The 26,544-nt window shown below is 39.0% G+C and overlaps 1 protein-coding gene across 4 annotated transcripts; it reads right to left on the reverse strand.

Annotated features, from left to right (window-relative positions):
• Window positions 1-2,627: 2,627 nt before the first annotated feature.
• LOC109468628 (lipoma HMGIC fusion partner-like 2 protein) lies at window positions 2,628-25,807 on the reverse strand. 4 transcript variants are annotated; one of them, XM_019766945.1, is made up of 3 exons: window positions 25,717-25,807; window positions 10,732-11,405; window positions 2,628-5,129 (listed from the first exon to the last, which is right to left on the reverse strand). In XM_019766945.1, the coding sequence occupies exons 2-3, from the start codon at window positions 11,171-11,173 to the stop codon at window positions 4,873-4,875; spliced, it is 699 nt and encodes a 232-aa protein (XP_019622504.1). In that variant the 5' UTR covers window positions 11,174-11,405; window positions 25,717-25,807; the 3' UTR covers window positions 2,628-4,872. The 4 variants fall into 4 exon arrangements, with proteins under 4 accessions (XP_019622504.1, XP_019622501.1, XP_019622502.1 ...); XM_019766942.1 differs by lacking the exon at window positions 25,717-25,807 and adding an exon at window positions 22,106-22,214; XM_019766943.1 differs by lacking the exon at window positions 25,717-25,807 and adding an exon at window positions 21,907-22,070.
• Window positions 25,808-26,544: the final 737 nt, after the last annotated feature.

Below are 26,544 nucleotides of genomic sequence, written 5' to 3' on the forward strand. Positions count from 1 at the left end.
CGATCAGAACACGTTTAATATTACTATTTACCTAGAAATCTGCTTGAATGTGGTCTTTACATCTCTTGTCCTGAGTTATCAAGTAACGCCTCGCTTGTATGTACAGCGCTTTGGGGAGCAAAACGACCAGCCATATGCATGTGTAGCCTCTATGATTATGAGGCGCTCTTAGAATATTGTGTTTTCTACTTTGGCTTGTAAACTTTTCCTGTAACTGAGACAAGTCCATGTGAACTTATTGTTTGCTAGTTCAAGGCCGTGCGACCAGTTTTCCTCCCCCATCTAAAGGGTCCCGTCAGTCTTAACGACAGCAAATTGAGAGCATTCTTTGGACCGTCGTTGAGGGATAGTAGCCTCTACCAGGCTTGGGGAGGCGGCTGAAAAAAGTAGAAATCGGCCAAATAGAGAGATAAGCATGCCAAGGGAGTTTGTCCGTTGAGAGAACATTTCGACGCACTCCTATTTGGCTGATTTCTACTCTTTCCAGCCGCCTCCCCGAGACTGGTACAGGCTAGGATAGAGGGGCGCCGAACAATTCAAGTCAGTTTTGTTGTTGTGGCGGAAGATGCTAGTCTCTACCAGACTCCTTTGCAGGCTGAATAAATAGTAGAAATCGGCAAAGGGGGAAATCATTGGCCAGAGGAGTTGGCCGGCCATAGAGGGTCCAGTTTGCCTCCGTGCAGGCAAACTGGACCCTCTATGGCCGGCCAACTCCTCTGGCCAATGATTTCCCCCTTTGCCGATTTCTACTATTTATTCAGCCTGCAAAGGAGTCTGGCAGAGACTACTAACTCCCTACTTACACGCACAGTGGCCACAGCTCTGCCGCCGGCGTTCAGCGATGCCGAGTCAGGCTCTTACGACTCTCAATCCTGTTACGGGTAAAACTGCATCCGTGAGGGGGATAGATCTTACTTAATGGATTATAGGGGCACAGACCTTCCCTTAACTTGACGCTGAAGTGATGGGAGAGACGAGGGCATGAACGGAGGAAGTAATGCACCAGTCAAGTTTAAAAACACGCCTGACTTCATCTTGTTCGTGTGCCTAACCAGTGAGTTCACCCGTCTTGGGGAATTTCGGCCCTTAGTCAAAACGTGTTTCTGCGATCAGCTGATCGCTTGCAGAAGTGGAGTTTTCGCTGTCGAAGACAGTACCGTATGAATGAAAACCAAGCGGAGAAATCGTATACAATGGCAACTCTCCCCCTGACATCTGCTTGGTTTTCGTTCATATGGTAACGTTTTAGACTAATGTGTATCTCACATACAACCATAAAATTTGATCATCGCACAGTTAGCAACTATTTAGTGTTATAGATATTGTAGAGTCAGCAACTACCACACCAACATTAAGCTCTGAAGAGACATTTCTACCTTGTTTTGTAGCGCCGTAAAGTGGGCTGGGGGGGGGGGGGGAAGCCGTCGTAAAATCTTATCGACCCTCTGCAAGGACATTTCTACCCACAGGCCTCTGTTTCACCTGGACACACGCGTCTGGAGTTAATGACTCGGGCATTCTTGTGCACATTTATTGTAACGTCAAGTTTATGAGCCGGTACGTTTAACGAGTTATTGAGGACAAGGAGAGATGCTTGTATGAAGAGACTCTTAAGCTTTCTTCTGGTATGATGTATTCCTTAGTCGTTAATTGAGAACCATCCTGCGTTAGATTCAATACGGCAGCTCAATTAATCAAGAAAGTGCAGCTGAATTTTAAAACACTGCAGATAATATTACTGCATGTTACTGTAGTCGATCGTTCTGTGATTAGAGCTATGCTGATAGATGGAATATGACGGTAGTTGTTACAAAACTCATTTCATGGTCTTTTGGCCTGAAACTGTGGGTGGGTGTGCTGCATTGCGTATGGGGTGTGTCATTTAACGGCGAGAGGCTAGGTTTTAAATCGTCCAAAGGCCGAAAGTTTCTTGAGAGACGTTAAAGAAGACGGTTGTTGAATGACTATAACATGGCCGTTCTTGGTTAGGAAAAGATCGCTTCGAATTTCAAGGGCCAGCCTAACTTAGAAAGGATTGTGCCCCCCTTTTTGACTTCTCTGCCTTGCCCTGAGCAGATATCGCTTTGTTACAGAGAACACGAATTCGTGAACATCCAGAAACAAAAAGAAGTTGTGAGGTCATCCCTTCTAATGTTTATAGCCCACGTTGCGACTGTCTTTAAGCTTTACAGCAGCACATAAAATGCACAGTTGGGCCGCATAACTCAAGATGAAACAGTTAATCTCGCTACCAGTGGGTCAACGTACGGACATTGCTACGTGGTCTATGTGGCCAATAACAATGAATTTTTACATTTGACGACTAAATGCGATTTCAGAAATATAATTAAAACCACAAAGAAGACGTTGTCCCCATAATTGCGATGCGTTTTAAACTCTAAATTTAGATGAACTAGGGTCTAACCATGATCGCGTCAACGTTAGAAGGGTGTTCAGCACCAAGGACAGGATGGTACACTGTATTACGTCATCTTCGGGTCACTTCGTGCTTTACGTCATCTTCGGGTGATTTCGTTTTAGTACGTCCCAATTTTCGGTCTACAAATTGATTGCAACTTATGTTATTATTCTAAATACCAATTTAAAGAAAACACAAAGGAATTGAAGTTGTTTTTTTCTTTAATACACAAGAACAGAAACAACAGTAAAACAAAATTCTTTTGGTTACAATGATAATTGCCCCATTCACTGTATGAGGGTTCCTTGAAAATCACTCTTATAATTAAAATCATATTGTGAATTGCAATAAAATCACTTGCACATAAATATATCCAAAATTTCTTAAAATTGGCAGGCTTACAATTCACATTATCAACTTTGACACTTAATTTTTGACATACATAAATATTGATTATGGGAGGCACATGACAGAAAAAGTAACAATATGTAGATATGTACAAACATGTATTTACAACTTTTCTTACTATTTATCAACAAGACACTGATACTTAAAAACACAAAATACAAACTACCACATCAATATTATACTTCTGTTTAAGACTTATTAATTAAACGAAATATCCCACAAGTATTTACCAATGTAGTGTACATTAATGTCTGGAAACTATTCTACCATAGAAGCAGACCAAGTATATGGCACTTGCAAACCTATTTTTTTGCTCCGTTTCCTGTTATATGTATAGTATATATGACAAGGAACTCCAATTGAGCCCACACTTTCTCATTAGAATATGTTGATCATTGAAATCTGTGAATGATAAAATGAAATATTCTTACATGACAAAGTACAGGAAAATATGATTTTGGAATAACTACTCAGTTCTTATTTTCCTAATACTTTCCAACCTAACAAAGCTATTCACAGAATGACAAAGTGTATCTAAGATGATTTTTCACATCAAATTTCTTGGTGTTTATACAAGCGAGATCAAACGTTGCAGAGAATGGACCGAAGAAGCAGTTCCTAGTTTCCACAGACATAAAATGAACATGACTAAATCTTTGTTTTTCATACCTCAACTGTATTTCTATTCTGTCTCTACTTCGCCATATTTTCCTTGTCATGTTAATGCTCTTTAATCTACAATCTTTCGCTACACAGAAAGAAGTGCAACGCTCAAAACACGCAGGTACTTGAAATATACCCAATGCAAGTATTAAGTAAGCAAACATCACATTTTAGCATTGTACACATAGTATAAAACTCCCTTTACTAAAACTCCCCTCATAAGCTGTACTAAAAATTAGGCATTTTGGCACAATCTCTTCTTCAAGAGATTTCTACAATGTAGCATGGCAAGGTGTAGGTAGAACTTTCACTGTTTTTTCTTCGTATTTGCAGTTCTTTTTAGAATGCGAAATCCACATTGGATACAGTGTAGCAAAAATAACTATTGTTGTTCACTATGGCAATTTAGCATTACTGCATATGAATGTGGTATTAGATGAATGTTTGAGGAGAATTATTATGGGCTAGTGTTTTGAACACTACAAGGCATTTATGACAATTGCATTGCTCCCTTAATTACAGTAGCTTCGTACAGATAAAAAAGTGAACAACTCACCATTCATGCATATAATATACAGGACATTGAAATGTATTTACAAAATAATCATATTTTCATACCTACCACACTGTACTGACAATGGCACACAAAACATATACATCTGCACTTAGCTTATACATTTTGACTGTGAATATTGTGTTCTGTCCTTTATTGTTGTGTATAATCGCATGCTTTTCCTTCAGAAACAATTCCTTTTTTTGTTAAACGTGGCTAAGTATTTCATACCTTGGTCACTTGCAGTCAATGCAATATGGCACTCTTTTCAAAGACAGGTTTCTATAGTTGTTTGCCTGGCTGGTGATGTTTCAAAGCATTTCAAAATTTCACAACCTTAACTTCTCTCTCACCCCATGCCACACAAATTTGATTACTTGGCTAAATTTCACAACTTAATTCCATTTATCTGCATTAAATCCACTTGTTTTCATTCATTTCATTCACTGAAGCTGGCTGTGACTTATTTCTTTTATCTATTTATCCAGATTTACCACATTTGTGGCAGTATGAACAGAACAGATGAATATCACCTTTACAAGACACCAACTCTCTGACCAGACAGAAGGTTTGATCCACTCACATATCAACTGACGAACTAACCAAGTAACAAACAAACTAACCTGAGCCAATCCACCAAATTTCTATGACTTGGATCCCTCCCACTCTACTTCTTTCTAAAAACCAAGTAACAAACTAACCAGCCAATCCACCAAATTTCTATGACTTGGATCCCTCCGACTTTACTACTTCCTAAAAACCAAGTAACAAACTAACCAGCCAATCCACCCAATTTCCATGACTTGTATCCCTCCCACTCTACTACTTCCTACAACAGACAGATGAGATTTTTCCCCTCTAGAATCTCATCCTCCACCTTGTCGCTGGACGTTGCGATGTCCGCCTGTACGGACAGGATGGCGCACACGAAGGACAGGAGCGTCCCGCCCACGGCGCAGTAGAAGGCCCAGCCCAGCGTGCACTCGTTGATGTAGTAGGGGCTGGCGCGGTACCCGCACAGGTCCTGCACGCGGTCGGTGCCCCAGCCTGCCGGGTATAGAACCAGCGCGATGATCAGGAACAGACCTGGAACAGAAGCAAGAATCACGTAAGGCCCACAGAAAAAAAGAACAAGAAATATGCCTTCAAGTACCAGAGTTATCAACCAAGGATTGAGGTGTTCAAAAACTCATTCTGTCAACTCGCTGTCACAAAGTACACCAAGTTGGTCATGATCTGTATGCTAAGCACAACTTTGAGCCCTGCTGGGCTACAGTTTTACATCCCACAGACAGGAACATTTGTTGAAAATGACTAATACGCCTTTTTCATTGGTGCTGTGAGGCATTTTCAGTGCATTAGCAGCCAGACCGGCCACTGCCCACGACTCGATGACCAACTGCCAAGTGCTTCATTATTCACCTGGCTGAGGCCTTCGGACATGGTTTATTCTTACCTATTCCATCATACTACAACATGTACTACAGGTGATATGTGGGCAGCCATATGTATGACTTTGACGAAACTCTGGCTATAATGTGTTTTTTTATGTTTACCAAAGGAAAATATTGTTTTTGCTACATTTCCTCTTCTTCTTCCATTCCAAACACTGACCTCTGACCTGGCCAATGACCTGATTTGTTGATCTCTCTCACCATGGTAACTGGTGTTGGGTTACATAATGTTGCAATTTTATAGTAGTAGGGATTTATACTCCTGTCTGACTATATATGAATGTATTTGAGTAAGAATTAACAGAGCAGACCATATGCGAAGGTAAACATTATGCATTTGCTTTGCAAATGTTACGTTTCTATTTTTCTTCACATTGCATAGAGGTTTTGCATTTTAAGATGGCTTGCACACATTCTGTACCCACTCACCCATCACTTGTAATGTTTCTTTCAGAGTTATTACTGTCAGAGTAATGATGCCCAGTCTCTCCAGACTTCCTGAGAAGCATTATGGAGTCCATCACCCAAAATACCACCCTGCAACCTACAATTTACCGGCACCAGTAATTGATGTTAACCCAGCATCAGAAGTACACATAGGAGTTACCCCAAAATCCTGGATGCTGCATATTGTTTCTTTTCCATATGTTCATCAATCTGTATTTCTTGCAGTAGCAATAGTTATTCTACATAGACAAGTGGACATGGATGCTTGCAAATGGCACTATATTTTTTTACTTTCAAGTCAGCATTGAAGCAGAATAACTGATAATCTTGAATAAGGCACCGCCAAATAACACAAGGACGGCAAAACCTTTCAGATCAACCATATGGCTAAGAGAACTCCCTTTGATGTAAGCTAGCCCCTTCTGTAGCTTAAGTTCTCAAGGACAGCAAAACCCTCTTCAAACACAGACACCAATAATACAAGCCTATATGTATTCTCAGCAAACAACAAAGTAATAGAAAACTTCTCCATCCATGTAAAAGCCATCTTCTAGCTGTTTGATTTGTGCAAGCTTTTCCCATAATAGTTCACAAGACTGATAAACCTACTATATCTGTCGGAACACCTTGCCAAAGACGTATGTGATTATGCAGCTAGAGATTTTTTTCTTGTTGATTGAATGTTCTTTCATCTGCACATCTGTAAATGCTTTCAATTGTTCAATGTAAATGCTAATATATATTAAGCATATCCCAGTGGTTAGGTGATAATAAAATAAAACATTTAATCACTGAAACATTTTTGGATTCAAACATACTTTCTTTCGTCATTTTCAATCATGTCAAGTGATCAGTGTTAACATTTTCTCTACAGACACGTAGGCGGCAAGACTTCATAAAGAAGTTAGTCTGACAGCTATCTAAGTGAAACTATCTTGCGTGCACGCAAGAAACATAGTAATCTAATCTACCACCCAAAGGTATACATAATACACCCCTGCATAACCCAAATGGATGCTTTGTCAGGCTTGATAAAATTTTCCTGTCAAGCAAAGAAACAGCTTTCATGCAAAATCAATCAAGGGTGTCAAAATAGCTTCCCAAACAATCCATGTTAATACATGTAATTATGAAGACATTCCTGAACAATAATTCATGAATAAACTTATAGACTTGCTGATGATATCTGTAATTACGATTACTGTAAATTGTGAAATATCCAGTGTTTTTTGTTCCAGTTTTTTTTCTGTTATCTCTTCATTGTAAAATTTTTTTTATTGTCATCACCAAACCATTTATTTTCAAAAACACTGTGAATGTCTACTTCCCTAAAAATGAAGTTTTAACTTAACAAATTTTCAGTTTATGACTATACATCAATGCAACGTGAGATGTAACGTATAGATAGAAACAGACAAGTGTAATCTTTCTCATCATGTCATCCGTATGAAAATGTCAAACAGAAGACCTAACTACTGATAAAACCTGAGATCTCATCTCAGATGTCTACATTACAGAGACAAGCTGTCTACTGGGAGACTCTCAAATGGATCTATAATTGCACAGTATGCTGTGTGACTTAATCATTGCATTATCTGCCAGACAATGTCTCACTGGTAGTTCTGATTCGAATTGCTGTCAGCTTACTGTAAAATCAATCAAGTTCACGACACCAAAATTTAGCAACAAAGTAAAAATCAGCCTAATAATCTTCACAGTAACTTTGAGTTCGTTGTTCAAACAATAATCATACTAACATAATATTTGTGCTGAATACATAATAAGAGGTCCTCATACAATCCACAAACTTAAAAACACAGCAAATGTTTCCATACCTACAGTTTTATCTGTGTATGGCTGTATAGAATGGCCATACGTAAATCAGAGCTCCTTGATAGATATGAACGTATATTCCCCACTCTTGCCCTTGCCGTTTTTCTGAACGTGAGGGCAGACATTTTGTCTACAACTCATCCCAAAAGCACCATTGTGCAGTAATATATGTCCCAATCCTACAGTAATGTAGATCCCAACAGCCATCTTATTGTTAAAGATATGGCGAAGGGTAATGGTGGGTCAGATTTTGTCATGATGTAAGTCATGACTGGGGAGCCTACAGGGGAATCAAACTGCCTGACAGATCTAGAGTTGCACAGGTGAAGGAAAAAACTTTGGCTCATAGAGTTTACAAGGAGTAGAAGTATTTACGTCATTGAAGGTTAGACATCCAGGTAATAAGATACGTCAAAAATGTCACTGACGAAAGGTAGTGGATGCTACCTGAAATGTCTGACCATTTCCAAAATCATATCCAGTTGCTTGAGTAACTGTTTTTTTGAGTAGAAGTATTTGCTTGTAATCTGCTGATAGACAGAAAGCTACAGTTGGAAAGGTAGCTGAAGGGGTGTTTTCTTATTTTTAGTCATGGTGTCTTTGAATGTCATATATTTTGCAGGTGGGCAGTTTCAACTGTACATGTAGAGACAGATAGGGGCATCCAATACATTTTGTCAGAACATCAAAAAGAGCCAAAATGTGTGTAAATAGCATGTAATGATAATTACTATACAGTGCACATATCCATAGTTTTGAGCCGGAATCTGTCCGAAAATACACAGGTGTTTCAGATACAGTAGTAATTGGGATATCCAAAATTCCTGACCTGGAACAGTCTGAGATATGAAAGTTTGACATTAATGACATCATGATAAATGACTGGGTCAGAACAGAGGTTGTACTGAAATTTCATACTTAGTCTGGTATAACATATGGAAGCCCTTCAGTTAATAAGCATAGCTGTTTGTAGGTAGGATCGTATCCATTTTTTCAAATGTGTCACTGGCCTAAAGCATCATATTATGGGCCTGTAAATTCTTGTCATTTTTATTTTGGAGCATTAGGCCACACCAATTTAATTTCTTGGTTAACGGATTCGCCCGCTTCATTTTTTTCTGATTTGCAAATAAAAATAAAAATTCAGAATCAACTGCAGAATGCTCATATTTTTCCCTGAACAGTTGAAAACAGTCCTTTTCATACTAGTTGTTACAGTTATTCCATCTTTCAACGCAGTGGTATCATTAAAAGTTCAAAATTCATTGTTTAAATTTTGAACCATCCTTGTGTTTTGACTTCATGGCTCCTATCATACCAATTTGGGCCATAATAGGATGCCTAGGCCTGTTTTTTATTTATTTATTTTTTTCGCCCGCCCACTCCAATATTTTTCTAGAAAAATCCGTTAACCAAGAAATCAAATTGGTGTGGCCTTAAATAACAGTTTGAAACAGTTACATGCATTGATGTTGCCTGATTGAGATATATGGGAGCAGTAGAAATGATTAGCTCCTTAGTCCTTTTACGATCCAATTTATCCTCTCCCAATTTTCTATCATTACAAGCAAGGTTGGACACAGTACAAGTGTATGAACCACAGGGCTGGATCTTGAGCAAAGTCTTGAGTAATCTTGGGGTTCAGGGAAATCCTTAATTGTTAGACCTTCTGAAATGCTATTTATTTTACACATTTACATGTAGGTATTGCAATTCTAGACGTTACTCTCTTATTATAACTTATTAATATAAGCACAAACCATCCTTTTACAAAGGTGTAAACAGATTAAACATGTTTACTGTGCCAGCGCAATACCCGCAATGTATTATATAAATAGCACTTGGACAAAACATCTCATTTAAGGTTATATTCGCATATTTAAGGATGACATCCCGACGATGATCCCGTCACAGTCTATAGTTTTCAAATGTTGTGTCTGAAAAGATATCGTCTGCAATGGGCAAAATTCTGATCCAACTTTGACCAAACGTCCAACAAAAACTGTGAAAAATCCAACTTTGGCTCAGGCGCATTATGTTCTGTGGACGTGGTCCCATCTATCATTATAACCTGTCAGACCTAATCACAGCCGGACATGTACCGGCCTCTACTGATTAATGCAATAGGTCTCTGGGGAAATCTCTCCTGTCCACAGAAACCTGCGCTCTCCCTCCTCACCTCTGCTTATTGATTTCTCTTCCCCAGTCTTGTGTTGAGGATCATGAATCACACATAATGGCTGAAGTCAAGACCAACTTTTTCCCCTCACAGTTGCACCAAGATCTCCCCTGGACGTTATACCCAAGAGGGTTTTGTGCCAGTAGTAATAAGTTGATTTCTCTCTAGTTGCTCTCTCTCTCTATCTAGTTAACGTCTTTTTTCCCCCAAAACTGGGGGTTAGATGTGCTTGCATCAAGTGCAAGATTTTTACGGCTGGATGTCCTTTCTAACACCAAACCAAACCCTAGTAGGGCCCAGGGTCCCTCTAATTTGCAGTTACAGTTGCAGCTCAAATTTTTCAAACTTGCTTTTTTTTGTCAACATTCTGCGGCTCTCATGGTCTCTGGATACTTTCTTTGCCTACTTTAGTAGTTGAATGGTTCAAAAGACAAATGTTTCATTTATGTAGACCCAAACTATTGGCACATCAAATGTCATTTAGCCTTGAAGTCAAATAACATATTCTGCTGATTCTGCATGTTTGTTTGGAAGTGGAAGAAACAGAAAAGAGGAAGTACTAGTCCTAGTGCTAGCTACAAGAAATGTCTGCCATTTCTCTTCCAAAGGTTACCTACCTGCTTACGCAGTCCATCTCAAATTTCATTCTGCCTTGAAATCAACATCAAGGTTCTCTTCTAATGCTACATGTTTGCTTCAAAGTAGAAGAAATAAAAGAGAAGAAACATTAAGACAGTTAATGCTATACTCTATATTTCCTTCCAACTGTACCTACCAGCTATGGCCTGTAGAAGACCAGAGATGTTGAATATGCTCTTCTTCCCGATGGCGTGGACACAGAACCCCAGTAGCGACGTGAAGACCACGATGACCAATAATAGGATCCCCATCCCCATAAACACCAGCGTCGCCTTCCAGAAATTACTGGGCAGGTCGCTGAAACTGGTAATGTACGGTCCGCAGGAGTCGTGGAAAATCTCGCCGAAGTAGTGCAGCGAGGTGCACCTGTTGTATATGCCTATCGTGGGGCGGTAGTACTCTTCAGGGGAAGTCTGTCGGGAAGCATTGATGTTGTTCCCGCCGGGAACGCCCGCTTTTCTCGGCTGTCCGACCAACCACTGCGCCGTCATGAGCGCTGCTAGATTCGCGAGCGCTGCAGCAATGCTCAGCAGTGTCCACAGTAGCGACCGGCATGTCACGATAACGTAGCACGACATCTCGGCAGCCGAATCACTCAACCGTCACCGATACAAACCACCTCTTCTTCTCTTCTCAAACAGTTTTGTCTTCTACAGACGGTCGTACCATCAGAGGATATCTCACGCAGACAATGGCCTACTTGCAGCGTTGTTTTTCATCCACCCTCTTGTATCAGAGCTGCGTTACTGTAGCCATTGATACAGGAGATATGTAGCGCTTGTTGCAGGCTTATCTGAAGACAGCGTCCATCTGTGCAGGAAGATAAAGGGAAAAGGATCCAACATCAATGGAGAACAATTTTAGCTACAGACCATAGATACTACGTACCACATATGGTGCTCAACTGGCCAATAGCATGTCTCCAGACTAATCCATTTTGTGAATAGGCAGGAAAATTAGCCAAACTTTCCTAAATTTTGCCAAACTTTCCTAAAAAACTTTGACAAGTATATTCTTCAAAGAAGCACCTTCTAACATTCCAATAATACATGAAGTATAGAACAGATGGGTTAAGTATGAAAACTGACTCTCTTTGTGATCACTTGTGCGACATGGTCCTTAACCCACAATCAGATTAGCATTTTTATGACATAGTAATTGCACATGCTAAATTGAATATCTGCCATTACTGGTCATCCTGAAATTGAAAAATGCGGGGGCACATTAACATTTATATCATATGGAAGTTGAAATTCATTTATATTAATTGCAAATGAAATAAAAACAATTTGGCTCACAGTTAGGCCCTCAGAAGAAGAAACATTTTAAGACAATCATGTATGTACATAAACACACATTTGAAAACAATTTTAGGATCTACAATGTATTTTACAAGAAACACTTTTCGTCCTTACAGTCAAAAGTGTTGAGCCTCGTTAGTTGCCTATTAGCTACAAACATGTGTAAAGCATTACAATAATAACAGCCAGTGGGTGAAGCACAAATTCTCCAGACTTTTCGCTCTGTCAGGTCAGAGCATTCCGCTGACTTGTAGTCTTACAGTAGCTTATGATTTCCATCTCTGCACCTGTTCCTAGCTTCCACGGGGGAATACAGGTCTTTGTAAAACTCCCATCTGGAGCGAAACAGGAGTCTTTACATCATCAAAGCCTCTTTGATCAACTATGGGGAAAATCCGAGAACCAAAGGGTCTGAATACCATGGGATGGGTGGAATTTGATTAGAACTTGCAGTGGGATTTTAGTTGGGTTTTAGGTGGAGTTTTCACTAAGGAAAGCTGGTCAGTGGAGAGGTTTGGATGACTGGAATCAGAGAGTGGTGGGTTGCACTTGACTCTGCAGGGAATGTTAAAAGCAAGTCAAAAGCAAGGCAGTGGGTGGAACCATGGAAATAGTAAAGCTCTTAAGGATCAGACATTTTTCAAAGTGGAGTAGAAGTTCAACATGACTGAAAATAAATCCCTGCAATTTCAACCTTTCAAAGGTGATTATGATATTCTACAGAACTAGAACACCTAGACACTATCAAACCTCTGCAATAGCAGAATATTTTCTCTTTGCATTCACTTGCCGCCATTACTATAAATTTGCAAATAGAATGAAAACTGCTAGGTTTACCAACCAAAGCTTTAAAAATTCCCTAGTTGATACTAGTACGTGTACATACAGGTTTTTTCATGTTTAGACATAAACTAATGTTCCCACATAACTCTTAAAACATCAGGTCAACTTTTACACAATAACTTAATATGGTTTCCAATCTGGCAAATTTATGTTAAGAGTCAAGACAATAAAATATATCACATGCTCCAACATGAGAAATATACCAATCCATTAGCAACTTTACACATTACAGCTAATAACTGTTACAGGCTGGTGAAAATGTTCACGACCACTTAGATGACTCATAAAATTGATCAGAAATAAATACATGCCAATGAACAAGCCAGCAACGCATGTGGTTCTTTCATTTTGAGGCAGCCGCCTGAAGAATTTGCTGCCTTTTTGTGGCTAATATGAGATGGGGTTCGCCAGGCTTCCATCCAGGAAAGTCGTGTAAAGTGCCTTTCCCAAGAGCACAAGATCAGTGACATGGCAGGGTTTGAACCCGGGACCTCTTTGTTCCCAGCCGAACACTCTGCTGTTATTCCACACGACACCATGATGTGCAAGACTTTTGCAGTAAAAATTGATATTCAGACAGATTCAGACAGATAGAGCAGCTTGTCTCCCCCGTGTGGATTTTGGTAGGTTCCGTGGGAATTGTTGTTTGTGACAGATGAGCCCAGTGTTAATTCCCATCATCCCTTCTGGCTCCCCGCTGAAGCCGCCGGCAGTTACCTCTATTCCATCATACCCTTGAACGGTTTTCCATTAAAACCATAAAATTGAGAAGTGGAATAAAATTGTATGAAAAGAAGCACTTCGGACAAGTGTCACGATCCCATATAATGTTTGGCTATAGCTGACTTGCAAAAATGGGAAAATAGTATTCCAATATTCAATATTATGTATTAGTAAGCATAAAAATCAAAAGGTAGACATCAAACATAAGTGTCATAATGTATATTTCCCTTTATACATATTGGCTTTTTCCTTGAAAAATGTTTATTGCATGATTGAATTTCGATTGGATTTATCTAAGAAAAAAGCATAAAAGCTGACAGAGCAATTTGTTTATGAGGTAAAATGCTCTACAAAATTTTCATAATTGTTATTTTCTATAGTCTGCAAGCATGTACAACAAAATTAATTTTTCAGATGACTACTGAAAATGACAGAAATCAGTGGCCATTTTCCCCTATTCTCTGTAGCATATGGTGCATCCAGGATTTGATTGGGATTAATCATGATCAACTTTGCCCACCTGTCCTGGTCATTATATTAGCACTTAAACCATAGAAACAGGTCACCAACTGATCGAATATAGACACCAAAACTATATGTAGTAGAGCCTATCTTCAAACATAGATGAAACTAAAACTAAAATACGGTTTTCCAATCTAAAACTCAAATTTCAAAGCGCTGCTGGTAATACTAATTCAAGTACTTTCCTCAGCATGCAGTACATATCACTCGAGGATAGGATTTTCCTAATGAAACTCCAAATCTTCCATCAGTACTACGTGCCAGTACAAAATATATTGCCATTAGATTAAACCTATGGCTTGATAATACGGCTTACTTCTGAATCTTTAAACAAAAGAGATCCCTACATGAACAAACCACCATCAGCGCAATCAAGATACAATAACCTGATCGAAAAGACTGCCATTTCCTCGTGTATGTTAAAGAAACATGTACGTACCCAGTGCTAAATACACCTAAAGACACGAATAAATCCTGAATCGCTTGGCAGAGCAATATTTCAAATGCATCCGACGTGGAGGTAACTGAAAAGATTTCCTTCGCACGCGTGAACGTGCTTAGATCTTTCACAACTGACTGCCTATCAGGTGTGGCTTACCTAGAAAACGCTGTTTAGTACTTGGTACAATTTACAACTGACTCAGAAAACAAATCTCCCATCCAAAGTATGTCAAATACACCCCGCTATTCTGCATAGGAGGAACGACCTAGAAATGTCAAGGAAGCCGTACCTGACCTGAGTAAATACACCTTTATTGGTCTAGCGTTTATTGCCGTGCGTAACAGGTCTGAGGCGGTTCACTTCAAAAGGGATCGCACGACCAGTCACCGTGAAATCGCAACATCGCCGACGAGGAAAATATTCGCCGACAGGAAACGAGTGACAGTGACATGAAAAGGCTTCGTGTCAAAGACGGATTGTTTGATAACCTAAAATAACACCCAGAGTGAGACGCAATGAGCATTTATGTAAACCTCCTAATTATAACCTTACACCATTGAAAATCATGACTTCCAAGTAAACAGAACATGCTATTCCAAACAAAAAATGCTTTCTTGCTTTGCTCTTTACCATTTTCACTGAAAAAAATTGTTCCTTCAAAGAACTAGCCATCAAATACATAGTGACATATTCATGAAAAATTCTGGGAAACAAAAAAATACCTTTAACCATGTGAACAGGTGTAACAGCTACATGTAGCAGTACTCACCTACACTCACAGATGCAACACCAATTTCAACACCTGCCTCTTTCTCTTGATCTCCGCACACACACACACGCACGCATACTACACTTTCCGCAACTGCCACCTGGCTTTTTAGCAACGAGTTTAACCAGTCCATCTATATGCCATCTGACGTCCCGGTCATTGAGTTCCAGATCTATAAAACATCCCTCTGACGCACTCTCCCCCAAATGTCAATAAGGGCGATGAGGGGTAATAGAGGAGGAATACACAGAGCCGCTCGCCTACCTGATCCGCATGCCTCCTATTTATGATATGTCAGCGCTGCAGTGTAATCAGACAGACTGACGGAGAGCCTCTGCTGCAGAAAACTCTCCCACCTGCTACTGGTGCTACACATTTCTCATCACATGATCTCTTTTGTTTCATCACCCTGCTGTTCTGGCCAATCAGGGCTCAGAACAGCTGGGTAAACAACAAGGTAACATGGGCGGATCAAGAGTAATCCGCGTACAAACCGTACCAATGAAGGGGGGAAGATTACCACTAGATTAAAAGCTATGGGCCCTTGGGGACAACTGGGGCAGACCAATTCATTCTGGGTTGAACATCCTACCCACAGTCATTGATTATCATAATAACTGGGAAGGATGACTGTATCTTACAGTGTAAAGGTAAAACTTGTTTTTTCCTTTCCATTTTTCTGTGAAATGTGTCTCCATATAGAGAAATATGGAGTATTCCAAAATAATATTTCACCACGTTAACACTAATATAACCTAGCTGGAACTTGTAGGATTTCTGTTATTATTGCAGCCAATAAATATTATTACAAAGGTGGAGATTTTACGAAAAGCCAAATCCTGTAATATACATCATTGTAGTCACTAGTAACTTACTAAGGGACTTCAATAAAATAGTCGAAGTAGGCAGGTAGTTTCAAAAGTCAGACAGGGTTTTTTTTATCCTCACGCTACAGCTTATATGGTCCTTACACAGAAGTGGTCACTTATAAAATTCGACTGTACACCAAATCAGCATACATAAGAATTCCAATTATTATTAATACATACAATATGTATGTACTTTAAGTCTATGGATAGCAATCTTGGGCAGATAATAAGAAAGAATAATACCAGTGGAGTGAATTTGGTCCCCACATTGCCCTGGCCGTGCCACATTAAGTCCGAAACTCTAGCGGAACTAATAACACCTCAATCTTCGCAATCAAACTCCCATAAAAATGCAATAGAATTTTCTCCTTTTCCCATAACAATCTCCACACCTACTAATCGTGCGATTACGGCATGTTTTTACAGTACCGTCAGTACAGCCTATCACAAAGAATTGCCCCAATAGAAGATGACGGCACATGGAAAGCCACTTTTATTGCTCCTAATGCCGACCAGCTGTGTCATAAAACCAATTCACCATAAACACTGAAGCATGGCAAAACACCATTATGACGTTAGGTCAGTAGTAGTATTAATATAAAGATTTAAAAAATGAAAAAAAAACCTGCTACTGTATATTAAACATGTGCACAAACAATTATTTTCATCAAATTCTTTGTTTTTTTACCTCATGCAACTTATTGAACCAACAATTTTATGACAATTCTGGGCCACAATTTAAAACTTAGTAATATCATTAATCTCAGTTATTGGTATGAACAGAAAACCATAATTTTTTATCAGTACGTGTAAATCAGACCCATAATCATACTTGAATTGGACATACTAGAAGCAACAAGCTAACTTGAAATCAAGTATGCCACTAAAAACACAAAGGATGATTTAACTACTCTAGGTATACTTTAGGCCACACCAATTTAATTTGTTGGTTCTCAGATTTTTTCAGAAAAAATATGAAGCGACAGGGCGAAAAAAAATAAAAATAAAAACAGGTCTAGGCATCCTATTATAGGCTTAAATGCTACAAAATGAGCCATGAAGTCAACACAAAAGGCTGGGTTAAAATTTAAACATTGAATTTTCAACTTTTAATCAAACCACTGCAATGATAGATGGGAAAACTGTAACAACTAGGAAGAAAAGGACTTTCCTCAACTGTTGGGGGCAAAATATGAGCATTTTTCAGTTGATTCAGGACCAGAATCAAATTTTTTTTTTTTTTGCAAATCAGAAAAAAACAAAGAGGCGAATCCGAGAACCAACAAATTAAATTGGTGTGGCCTTACAGCTGAAAATAACATTAGCCCAGTCCCTGAACTGTGAAACATCATATACAGATGGTGTACTGATTTACATTTTGATGAAAGCGCCATTTCCTGAACCATGGAAACTTTCATTGTTGATGACATACTATGTGTGCCATTAGTGACAGCCTGCTGCACTGTCATAACTGAAAGGGTGATGAGCAAGCAATAAACTACATGATCATAGACATCACTTAATGTACATGCACGCACTGCTGTTGTCAGAATATCCCTCATGCTTTCGGACCAAATTAGTTTGCTTTGATGTGATATCAAGAGTTCAAACCTGACTTTTCATAAGCTACAACTCATTTACACCAAGTGAGGTAAGTCATGTAAAGTACCTTTCCCAAGGACGAAACATCTTAACCGGGAATTGAACCCATGACCTCTCTATCCCATGTCCACAAGCCTAGCCATTGACGACTACTGGTTCTTTCATTCTGATACTAGTAATCCAAGGGTCAGATATGGCCTGTACTGGTTAAAAATCACAGAATAGCGAGTAACGTTGAAAATATGGCAGGTCTCGGGTCTACTGGCTTTAAATTGCAGTCCTTACCTCCCGTTGTCATGTCCTACAAATCCTTTTGAAGTATGTTGGTTTTCCCAGCAGCGATAAACAAACAACTCCAAAATGTGACACAAACAAAAGCAAACCGTCCCTGTTATCTGTACTTCTGCGTAACCCCCCTTTTAATCTTTTTGTTATCTGCCGACTAGCTGTGTACTTTGCTAAAGCAACAGCGCGCAGGGCAGCGCTCAGTTTATGTTACTAAGGGCCTGTATGTGGGTGTTGAGGGTAAGTTAGAATTAATTACTGGATTGCGAATGGCCTACGACCTCTACACAGGTTGAGACAATAGAACGCAGAGCGGCGTTAGGTTTCGGGGAGGCAGGGAAGGCTTTTAAACCACCTGTTTGAGCACTGTTGATGAAACAAGCGAAGAAAAATCGACAACAAGTGCGGAGGACATGCATGATAAGCCAAGCACTTTGTCATCCTTACACAAGAGAGGGTTGTCTGACAGAGAAGGATGGTTGGGTGACATCACACTTACAGGTAGCATTTGGCCATAAACCATTGGTAATAGGAAGGAACAATCAATTTTCATTGTAAAGCTTTTACCAACTTTGAATGTCAAAACAATCCAAAGTTTAGTTTCGAAGCAAAAAATTTACTGCTCAAAACTTTTATTGAACAGTTAGATCATACCAATTTAATTTTCTAGTTCTCTTGTATACTTTAGCATGATGTCAGATACAATGTAGCTGGAATAAACCCTTACACCTGATTCTGTTCACTCACTAAAATGTTACGTAGCAAGGTATTGTCAGACTTTTTCAGTTAACCATTATTTTTCCATCTACTACTTCTACATGTACTAAATCTATGGATCAGATCAGAAAATTCAATTGGAATGGCCTAACTGTCACAGATTCACAGATTTGACAACATTATCTCAATCAGAATTCTATTCGTCAACCATTATCGATGCAGAAAATCAAGATGGGACAAGCAACCAGTCGCAGAAATTCCCTAAATCAACAAACTCATCAAATGCAAAACAAGTAATACAGACCTAACAGGAATATCCTATTGTGAATGGTCTAGTTGTGGTCTGAAACTACAGGTCCTTTGAAACCCTGCCAAGTTGGACTCTAACCAAGTGAGCTATGGAGCACAGAGTACCTTTCTGTCTCTCGTGAGGAAACATCTCTCATAAGGTTATCCTCTGTATAATGCATTGATGCCAAATGTTATAATGAAAATCAACTAGCACAAAGCTATTTGACTAAGTGATTTTTTTTTGTTGGTTTATAAGGTTTTACCGTCATTGTATACCTACATAGTAAGACATTATTGAGTTTTATTGCAATTTTGCTGCTTTTGAAAGAATATTGATTTCAATTCACCGCTTCCTGCCATCGGATGTTACTGAGTTGTAACAATAATGACCACAACCCTAATTCTTATTCCAAGGGGAATCTGGCTAGTCCAATATTCCAAATTATTCTGTAGTCGTCCTTTGTGATTTTACTATCAGTTTTGCTACTGGGCAAAACCCCAGGTGCAGTATGAGGTTGGACAAACAGTCGGAATGAAATTCAAACAAGCAAAAAGAACAAAAAAAAAAAATTCTGACAGTAGAATTGACAGAAATTGGTTTGCTTATACATTGTGTCTCATAAATAATACATATGTATGATTTTGAATTTTATGTGTGAGAGAAAAAAATGACTAGGGAGACCTGAGTCAGACAGAATTTCAAATCCCAAACCTACAAACATAAGGTATCACATCTGTCATGCTAGCAGACTCTTCATTCCCATAGAAATCACCCGGTAAAACCTTCTAACAGTTCATGGTCTGGAGATGTGAGGTTTTCTCTGAGAGGTTTGACACTTTTATAGGGTGGGCTGGGATATATGGTGCAATAGACAGTGTGCCTTATTTCTGCCAAGGGAGGACCAAAAAAACACCGTTAGGGCATCGTCTCTTAAATTCTAAACCAGGTTACCCTAAACTGGCCATAAAATGCTTCTGGTTATAAAGAGAGGGCTGCAACAGGATTTGCGAAATTGTACCTTTGGCCAAGGAGACTTCAATGTAGATATTTCAGCTGGGTCATGCTTGAGTCTACTTACTTTAGATCCAAATGACATAGGCATATTCTAGCTACTTAAACTTACATTTTACTACAGTAACACAAATCTTTCTACTAATATTTGAGATGAAACTGTACTGCTCTTTCCGACCTAAGAATCTACAGTGACTTCATGGTCTAATTGCTTTCTGCAGTCTATTACAACTGATGAGACCATATGGAGAGCAGAGGAGCACTTTCTTCCTTGACTGTATTGATTTTGTTCTTGCTCTCCGCAGGACCCTCAAATGGAGAAGGCAAATTGCCTTGGGAGACTTAGAGCTTTCAGAGGGAGAGGTCAGAGGCAGAGTGTTTTTTCCTGTGGCTAGGCAAAAAGGAATTGTCAAAACCGACAGTGGCCTAGAACTAAAGCGATATGAGATCCAGATATATACTAATGCATCCGGTATTCAAGAACACATTCCCACAAAAAGAGGGGATATTTCTATGAAAGGGCAAAATGCTGTACATGCTCAAAATATGTTGCAGATTGTAAGAAATCAAATCTATCTTTTATATTTTTCTACCACCTAGAAATTATTTCTGTAAATTGCTTGTGATTATTTTGAACCCCATAAATACAAAATGATCACCTGGACTAAAGACTAAAACGTTGATACTACATTATATATTATGTGCAATTGAAGCAGTAAATTACAGTAATTAATAACATCTGCTCCAAACTACCTGCAATGGTTGCCGGATAAGTTCAAGCTGTCGATAGTCGTTGTTCCGGCTTTCCTCTTACATGAAAATTGCATCGCAGAGCCCGAAAACTTTCCTTGGCAACTGGTGTCCAATTTCTCACTACACTGACTTGAAGGATTTGCCGAAAGGTGAGCAAGAAGGGGAATCAATTGGCCATCTCTCCGGGATGTTTGGCTGCAGATTGGGAGATAGCTAGTTGCCAGTTTTGATAGATGAGCTGCGGATAGGGAGTCTGGGATTTAGCTGGAGACACATCCAACTGTCGATCCTTTCAAGTTTGCCGATTCCAATCTGTGCTGGAGTGAAAACTGACGGAATGGTCGATTTCCAGGCATTCAGTACTTTTTTCTGCCACAATGCAGACTGCAAGATTTTAAACTGTTATTTCAAATAGTTGGATTGAAGATTTCTGTCATCATCAACTAGGAACAAAACAAGAAATCAGCTGTTTCAGAACCTCTGATAAGTATTTTGGGTTTTTGTGACCTACAAGTTTCCCTTCATATAGTGAAATTAAATAAATTTGCATGAACTTCAATCAACTCAGGGCAGCTTCTTCTAACATATTACTTACAATATGCAATTCTGATGGAAATTCAGGGTGAAAAATTTAAGCATTACAACATGTACATTATAGAGACTGGCTTACATTTTTCTGTGGTGCCACAGAGGTCTTATTCTCTAAAACTACATCTAATGCTGGCCATTAACAACCTAGCAAGCAACTTGGATAATTTATACATTATTCATATCACACATACAAAGCAATATCTGGGCAAGATGGCTATAGCATAGGAACACAATGTATCATGGCATTCTTTGAAAAAATTGAGGTCAGAGTTTAATGTTTTGGGAGAGGTATCTTATTTATCATAACTACATTTTCACCATACCTGTGATATGATTTCTATAAAACGGATAGACTCCATATGCCCCAGGGAAATATAGTGTTTCTGGTCTCCTGATTTTTCAGGTTGACCTGGATTTTCGAAATGGTTGAAAAGGTAAAGTTATTTCATCATATGGCTAGGAGGAAGCACCAGTGAAAACCATTTTCTATGTCTGCATCTATCATTATTGTACCGAGTACAGTAGTAGTACTTCAGCATTTTGACCTGTTTTAAAATGGTCAAAGGAAGCTACGAAAAGAAACAGCCTTACCAGTTTGGCTCCCAGGGTACTGACATCTATATGCTGTGAAAAATACTGGTGAGAACTCTGAATACATTGTTTTCTAAGTCATCTTGTTCGCTAATCAAATAGCTGGTAAACAAACAGACCAATGCTGGTATAAACATAACCTCTGCACTGGTAACTATTACTATGTTTCTGAACAAACAACACACAAAATGTTACTCACCAAATATTCCAAGGAGCTTCTATTATCCTTGACTATTCTGACTGACTCTTCCAACAGACTGGCCAGTGGAAGTGTTGGAAAACACTAAACAAGAATTGTAGACCAGATAATGAGGTTCTAATCAGGACTTAATCCTTTATGATCAGTAGTTAATCTTTTCCTAATCTTTGTTTGTTCAGATCCAACCGTTTTACACCCTTGAACCCCAGGGGGTTGCTTTTATTTAACTTCTCTAAAGCCAGGAAACAAGAGAATCAAAGAAACAAACAAACACGACAAAAAGCCTCTTTTGATTTATGTTCAATAACAAAAGCTTGAGAAGTGAGAAAACATTGGCAGTTGCTAGAAAAACAAAGGAGACAATAGCGGGAAGTTTTACTGTTGTCGCTTTGTCATCAATGTGTATTGAAACACCTAGTAAGTGGGGGAGAAAACATCTATTAAGTGAGCTAATCAGTAAATGTGTATTGTCAAACATGTACTGAATGTGCCTAACAGCAGAAGTGTGCGAAAATATATAGAGCACAAACTAAGGAAGCTTTACATGATTGACACATACCATTACAAAGGCAGGTTCATTGTCAAGGGTAAGTAAGAAAAACACTACAGCAAATATATTGCATTACTTTCAGACACTAAAGAAACAATGTACCAATCATGTGATATGGAAAAATAAACAAGTCTCACAGAGGAATACGTATTTATCAAACTTTGACAGGGAGAACATGCAATTCTTCAACTTTCTACCATATATACATGACACGAAGAATAACACAAATCAATAGTTATGCTTAGCTTTTAGTACCATTAATCAATGTATGTATGTTTAACTGTTTGGGGATAGATTAACATTATATCAATCAGCATTATATAGCTTTACTGATTGGATTTATAGTGACTTTAGTGTTGTATTATGTGTTTAAAATGTATAGAGCACAACAGCAGCTAAATTTGCTGCCTAGTGTGCCACTGTGTTGCAATCCCCTATAATCTCCTTGGAATAAAGCACAGCTTGATTACAATTTTTTCTTGGCTTTTCAATACCTTGCAATATTATATGTGCTTAGTCACTGTCATACAGAAGGTTTTCTCTCACGTTTTTAGATACAGATCTACTTTCTCAGCAGGGAAGTGGCACTATCTGATGGGAACAGGTCCTGTCCTTTTCCTGTCCTCCTTCCTGTTTACTCACTAACACAGTTACAGAACTGTCAATCAAACTCAGCAGCCAGGAGGAGAGGTGTCACTCAAAGGAAAGGTCAATCAAGGGCAAAATACTAAGTAGTCAATTGATGACAAAGCAACTAACAAAAGGACAATCAAGGGTAAAATCATAGTAGGAAAGCTGTTTATTGGGGACAATAGCAAGTAACAAAAGGTTAATTAAGGGTAAAAACTAGCTATAGGAGGAAAGGTGTCAATTGAGGACACAAGCAAGTAACAAAAGGTCAATCAAGGGCAAAAACTAGCTAAAGTAAGAAAGGTGTCAAGTGAGGACAGAAGGAAGTAACAAAAGGCTAACAAAAGGTCAATCAAGGGCAAAAAGTGGCTAAAGTACGAAAGGTGTCAATCGAGGACACAAGCAAGCACCAAAAGGTCAATCAAGGCTAAAAACTTGCTACATAGTAGGAAAGGCAAGTAATGAAAGGTCAAGTAAGGGCAAAAATTAGTAAGAAAAGTGTCAACTGAGGACACATGCAAGTAAGAAAAGGTCATCCAAGGACAAAAATCAGTAGGAAAGGTGTCAATCAAGGACACAGGCAAGTAAAAGGTCAATCAGGGCAAAATCCAGTACAAAGAATCTTGTCAGGACAAGACTGACATATATACAACACATCCAACTCTAGACAAAACTTTGATGTAACATAATTTCTTGTTAGAAACTATGGTCCTGTCTGGCAGCACAGATTCCTTCAAACTGCTCTCAGACAATAATTTTTCTAGTCCTCAAGCAGAATCTGATGTACATGTAAGGTAAACTACAATGCTAGAAAAGAATACTACTTCTGCCAAAAAAGGTGTACAACACAGAAAATGAGCCAGCAGCTCTTTACAACTGCTTTGATTAACTTTTTTAAAGGCAATTCAATAAAATCTTCACACCTGTTTAAAATCCTCTCACATCTTTACGACAAAACACTCATGCCATGGGAGGTCATAAGGAATGTTAATCCTTTATCTTTCCCTTTATCCACCATGTTGTAATCCCCTTCCACAGACCTCTGTCTGTTTTCCCTACAAACTATGCTGTTTGTCTTGGCTGTGGAGGAGCAAATGTTGAGAAAGGTCTGATGACAGGTCAGTGGGTGCCAGGCTTTTAGGTAGAATTTTTTTGGTGGGTGTCCATTTTTTTTATTGTACGTTATCCACAGTGAAGATGCACGGTGCGCAAGCTTTTTAGGGAGGCTTTTTTGAAATTCACAATGCTCTCAAACACTACTTTCTGCATTTTGAGGTGCAAATTTGAGTTTTTTTCCTCCAGTAAACCATCATTTTTGTATTTATAGTAAGGCCACACCGATTTAATTTTATGGATGACATCCGCGCGCGCATTGATTTTCGCCCGATCTCAAAAAAAAAAAAAAAGATCATGTATTCCGAGGCTCTGGCCTGGCTTTAGGCCTGGGTAGTGCATGGTGGTGATAACTCTGGTTGACGGCAGCCAGGCTACCGAAGCTCCAAGACTCAAGAACTCAGTACATACGTACAGCAGTGTCGATTCATACATTCCGCAAATCCAGCATGTGTCGGCCTGTCGTATACGTCGCTATGTAATGCGCCAAATTCACAACACCAGGTTTGTATTCCTAGTGGTTTTGTAGCATTTTTATTTTTGGCCAGATTTTTTTTTTTTTCGCCCGCGCGCACTAGTTTGGGGGTCTTCAGAGGATGTCATCCATAAAATTAAATCGGTGTGGCCTAAGGCTGAAGGGAGGCATGTGTGCATGGCAGGGATTGGGAGTGGAAAAAATAGGGCGTCTTTAGGGTGTCCTACCAAAAAGTAGGGCGTCCAATTTCTTAATATTTTCAGTACAGGGCGTCCAAAAGACACCCTGGACACCCCCTAGCTAAAAGCCTGGTGGGTGCAGGGCATGTTTAACCCTCAGAGAGCCGAGAAACATTGTAGATTAGAACCCAGCATTTTGATTAACCTGTCAGAGTCTACTAGATTTATTTAAGTGTCAATAGTGGTCTTCTTGCAGAATTAATTCCTTCCTAACTCAATCCAAAACTTCCTACTTCAATCCAAAAGTTTAACTTTGCTGAATAAATGCTTGAGGTAAGAAAATGGTATACATGTATATGTAACTAAAAATTCTAATGAAAAGTTCTTACAAGGTATTTGACCTTTCCTTGAGGCATCTAACACAACCATTTGCTCCATATAAGGCACCAGTGCAGTAATGATCCATTAGGCACAGGGGGCATCATTACAAGATAACCTCACAGTTTCATACCTTACACTAGAGACAGCCTAGGAGTTTATAACTGGTATCAGTTGTAAAAAGTTAATATATACATGTATTAACTTGAAAGTTTATCTGTGTTGGTAAAATTCATTGTAAAGAAGGATCTTAACTGTAATTGCCAACACAAATGACTGAACTTACCTAAAGTTGCAACTGTACAACACCAGCCTTTCAAACTCTTTGTCAAAGAATGAAGCCATCGCTAAATAGACACGGAAGGCACCACATATAATCTGCTACATTCGATCTACTGTCTCTGACTCATATGTCTGCGATCCACATACAGTGACGTCACAGAAGCGCTGGACTCATCACTTGACAAACACTGGCGTCATACAGTTGAAAAGAGCCCATCGTCTTTATGTTGACAACTATCTTTTAACTTGTACAAGTAGTTAGTAGCTACAGATCCTTGTTCATAATAACTTCTACTAACACAGATGAACTTTCAAGCTGTCACTTTTTCAGAAATATTGAGAAACGAGTCATTTAAAACGTTCTAGTCAATAGGCCATTGCTGTAATCTTTTCCATCTAACAGAGTGTACCTACTTAGCTAATCAGTCAGCTTTATAGACAGTACAGTCCTCGGCAAACAGTTTTAAAGTGATGACTCGGTCCACAGTCCAGATAACTAAGACGCCATGACAAAATAAGATGCTTGATGTCGTGTGTACACCACTCGAGAACGGGGTCTTCAAATATTGAAGGGGAAGACAGGAAAATAAAGGAGAACTCTGACAGATACATCTAATTGATGTGTCAACAAACAAAATATACAAACAGGAAATCATTATGTAAGGAGTTTTGAAGCAGTGGAAAGGTCATTCACCTTTATATTTCATACACAGGTGTAACAGCCCAGAATGTACCCCTCACAAGAATACACCCATGGTATTTTGAGCTTGGGGTATCGTCTGACCTGCTACGCCAGTAGAATGTTATAGACAAATTAACGAAATTATGATCC

Source organism: Branchiostoma belcheri, unplaced genomic scaffold (genome assembly GCF_001625305.1).
Source record: "Branchiostoma belcheri isolate BF01 breed outbred unplaced genomic scaffold, Haploidv18h27 scaffold2, whole genome shotgun sequence".
In the NCBI taxonomy this organism is placed as follows: Eukaryota; Metazoa; Chordata; class Leptocardii; order Amphioxiformes; family Branchiostomatidae; genus Branchiostoma; species Branchiostoma belcheri.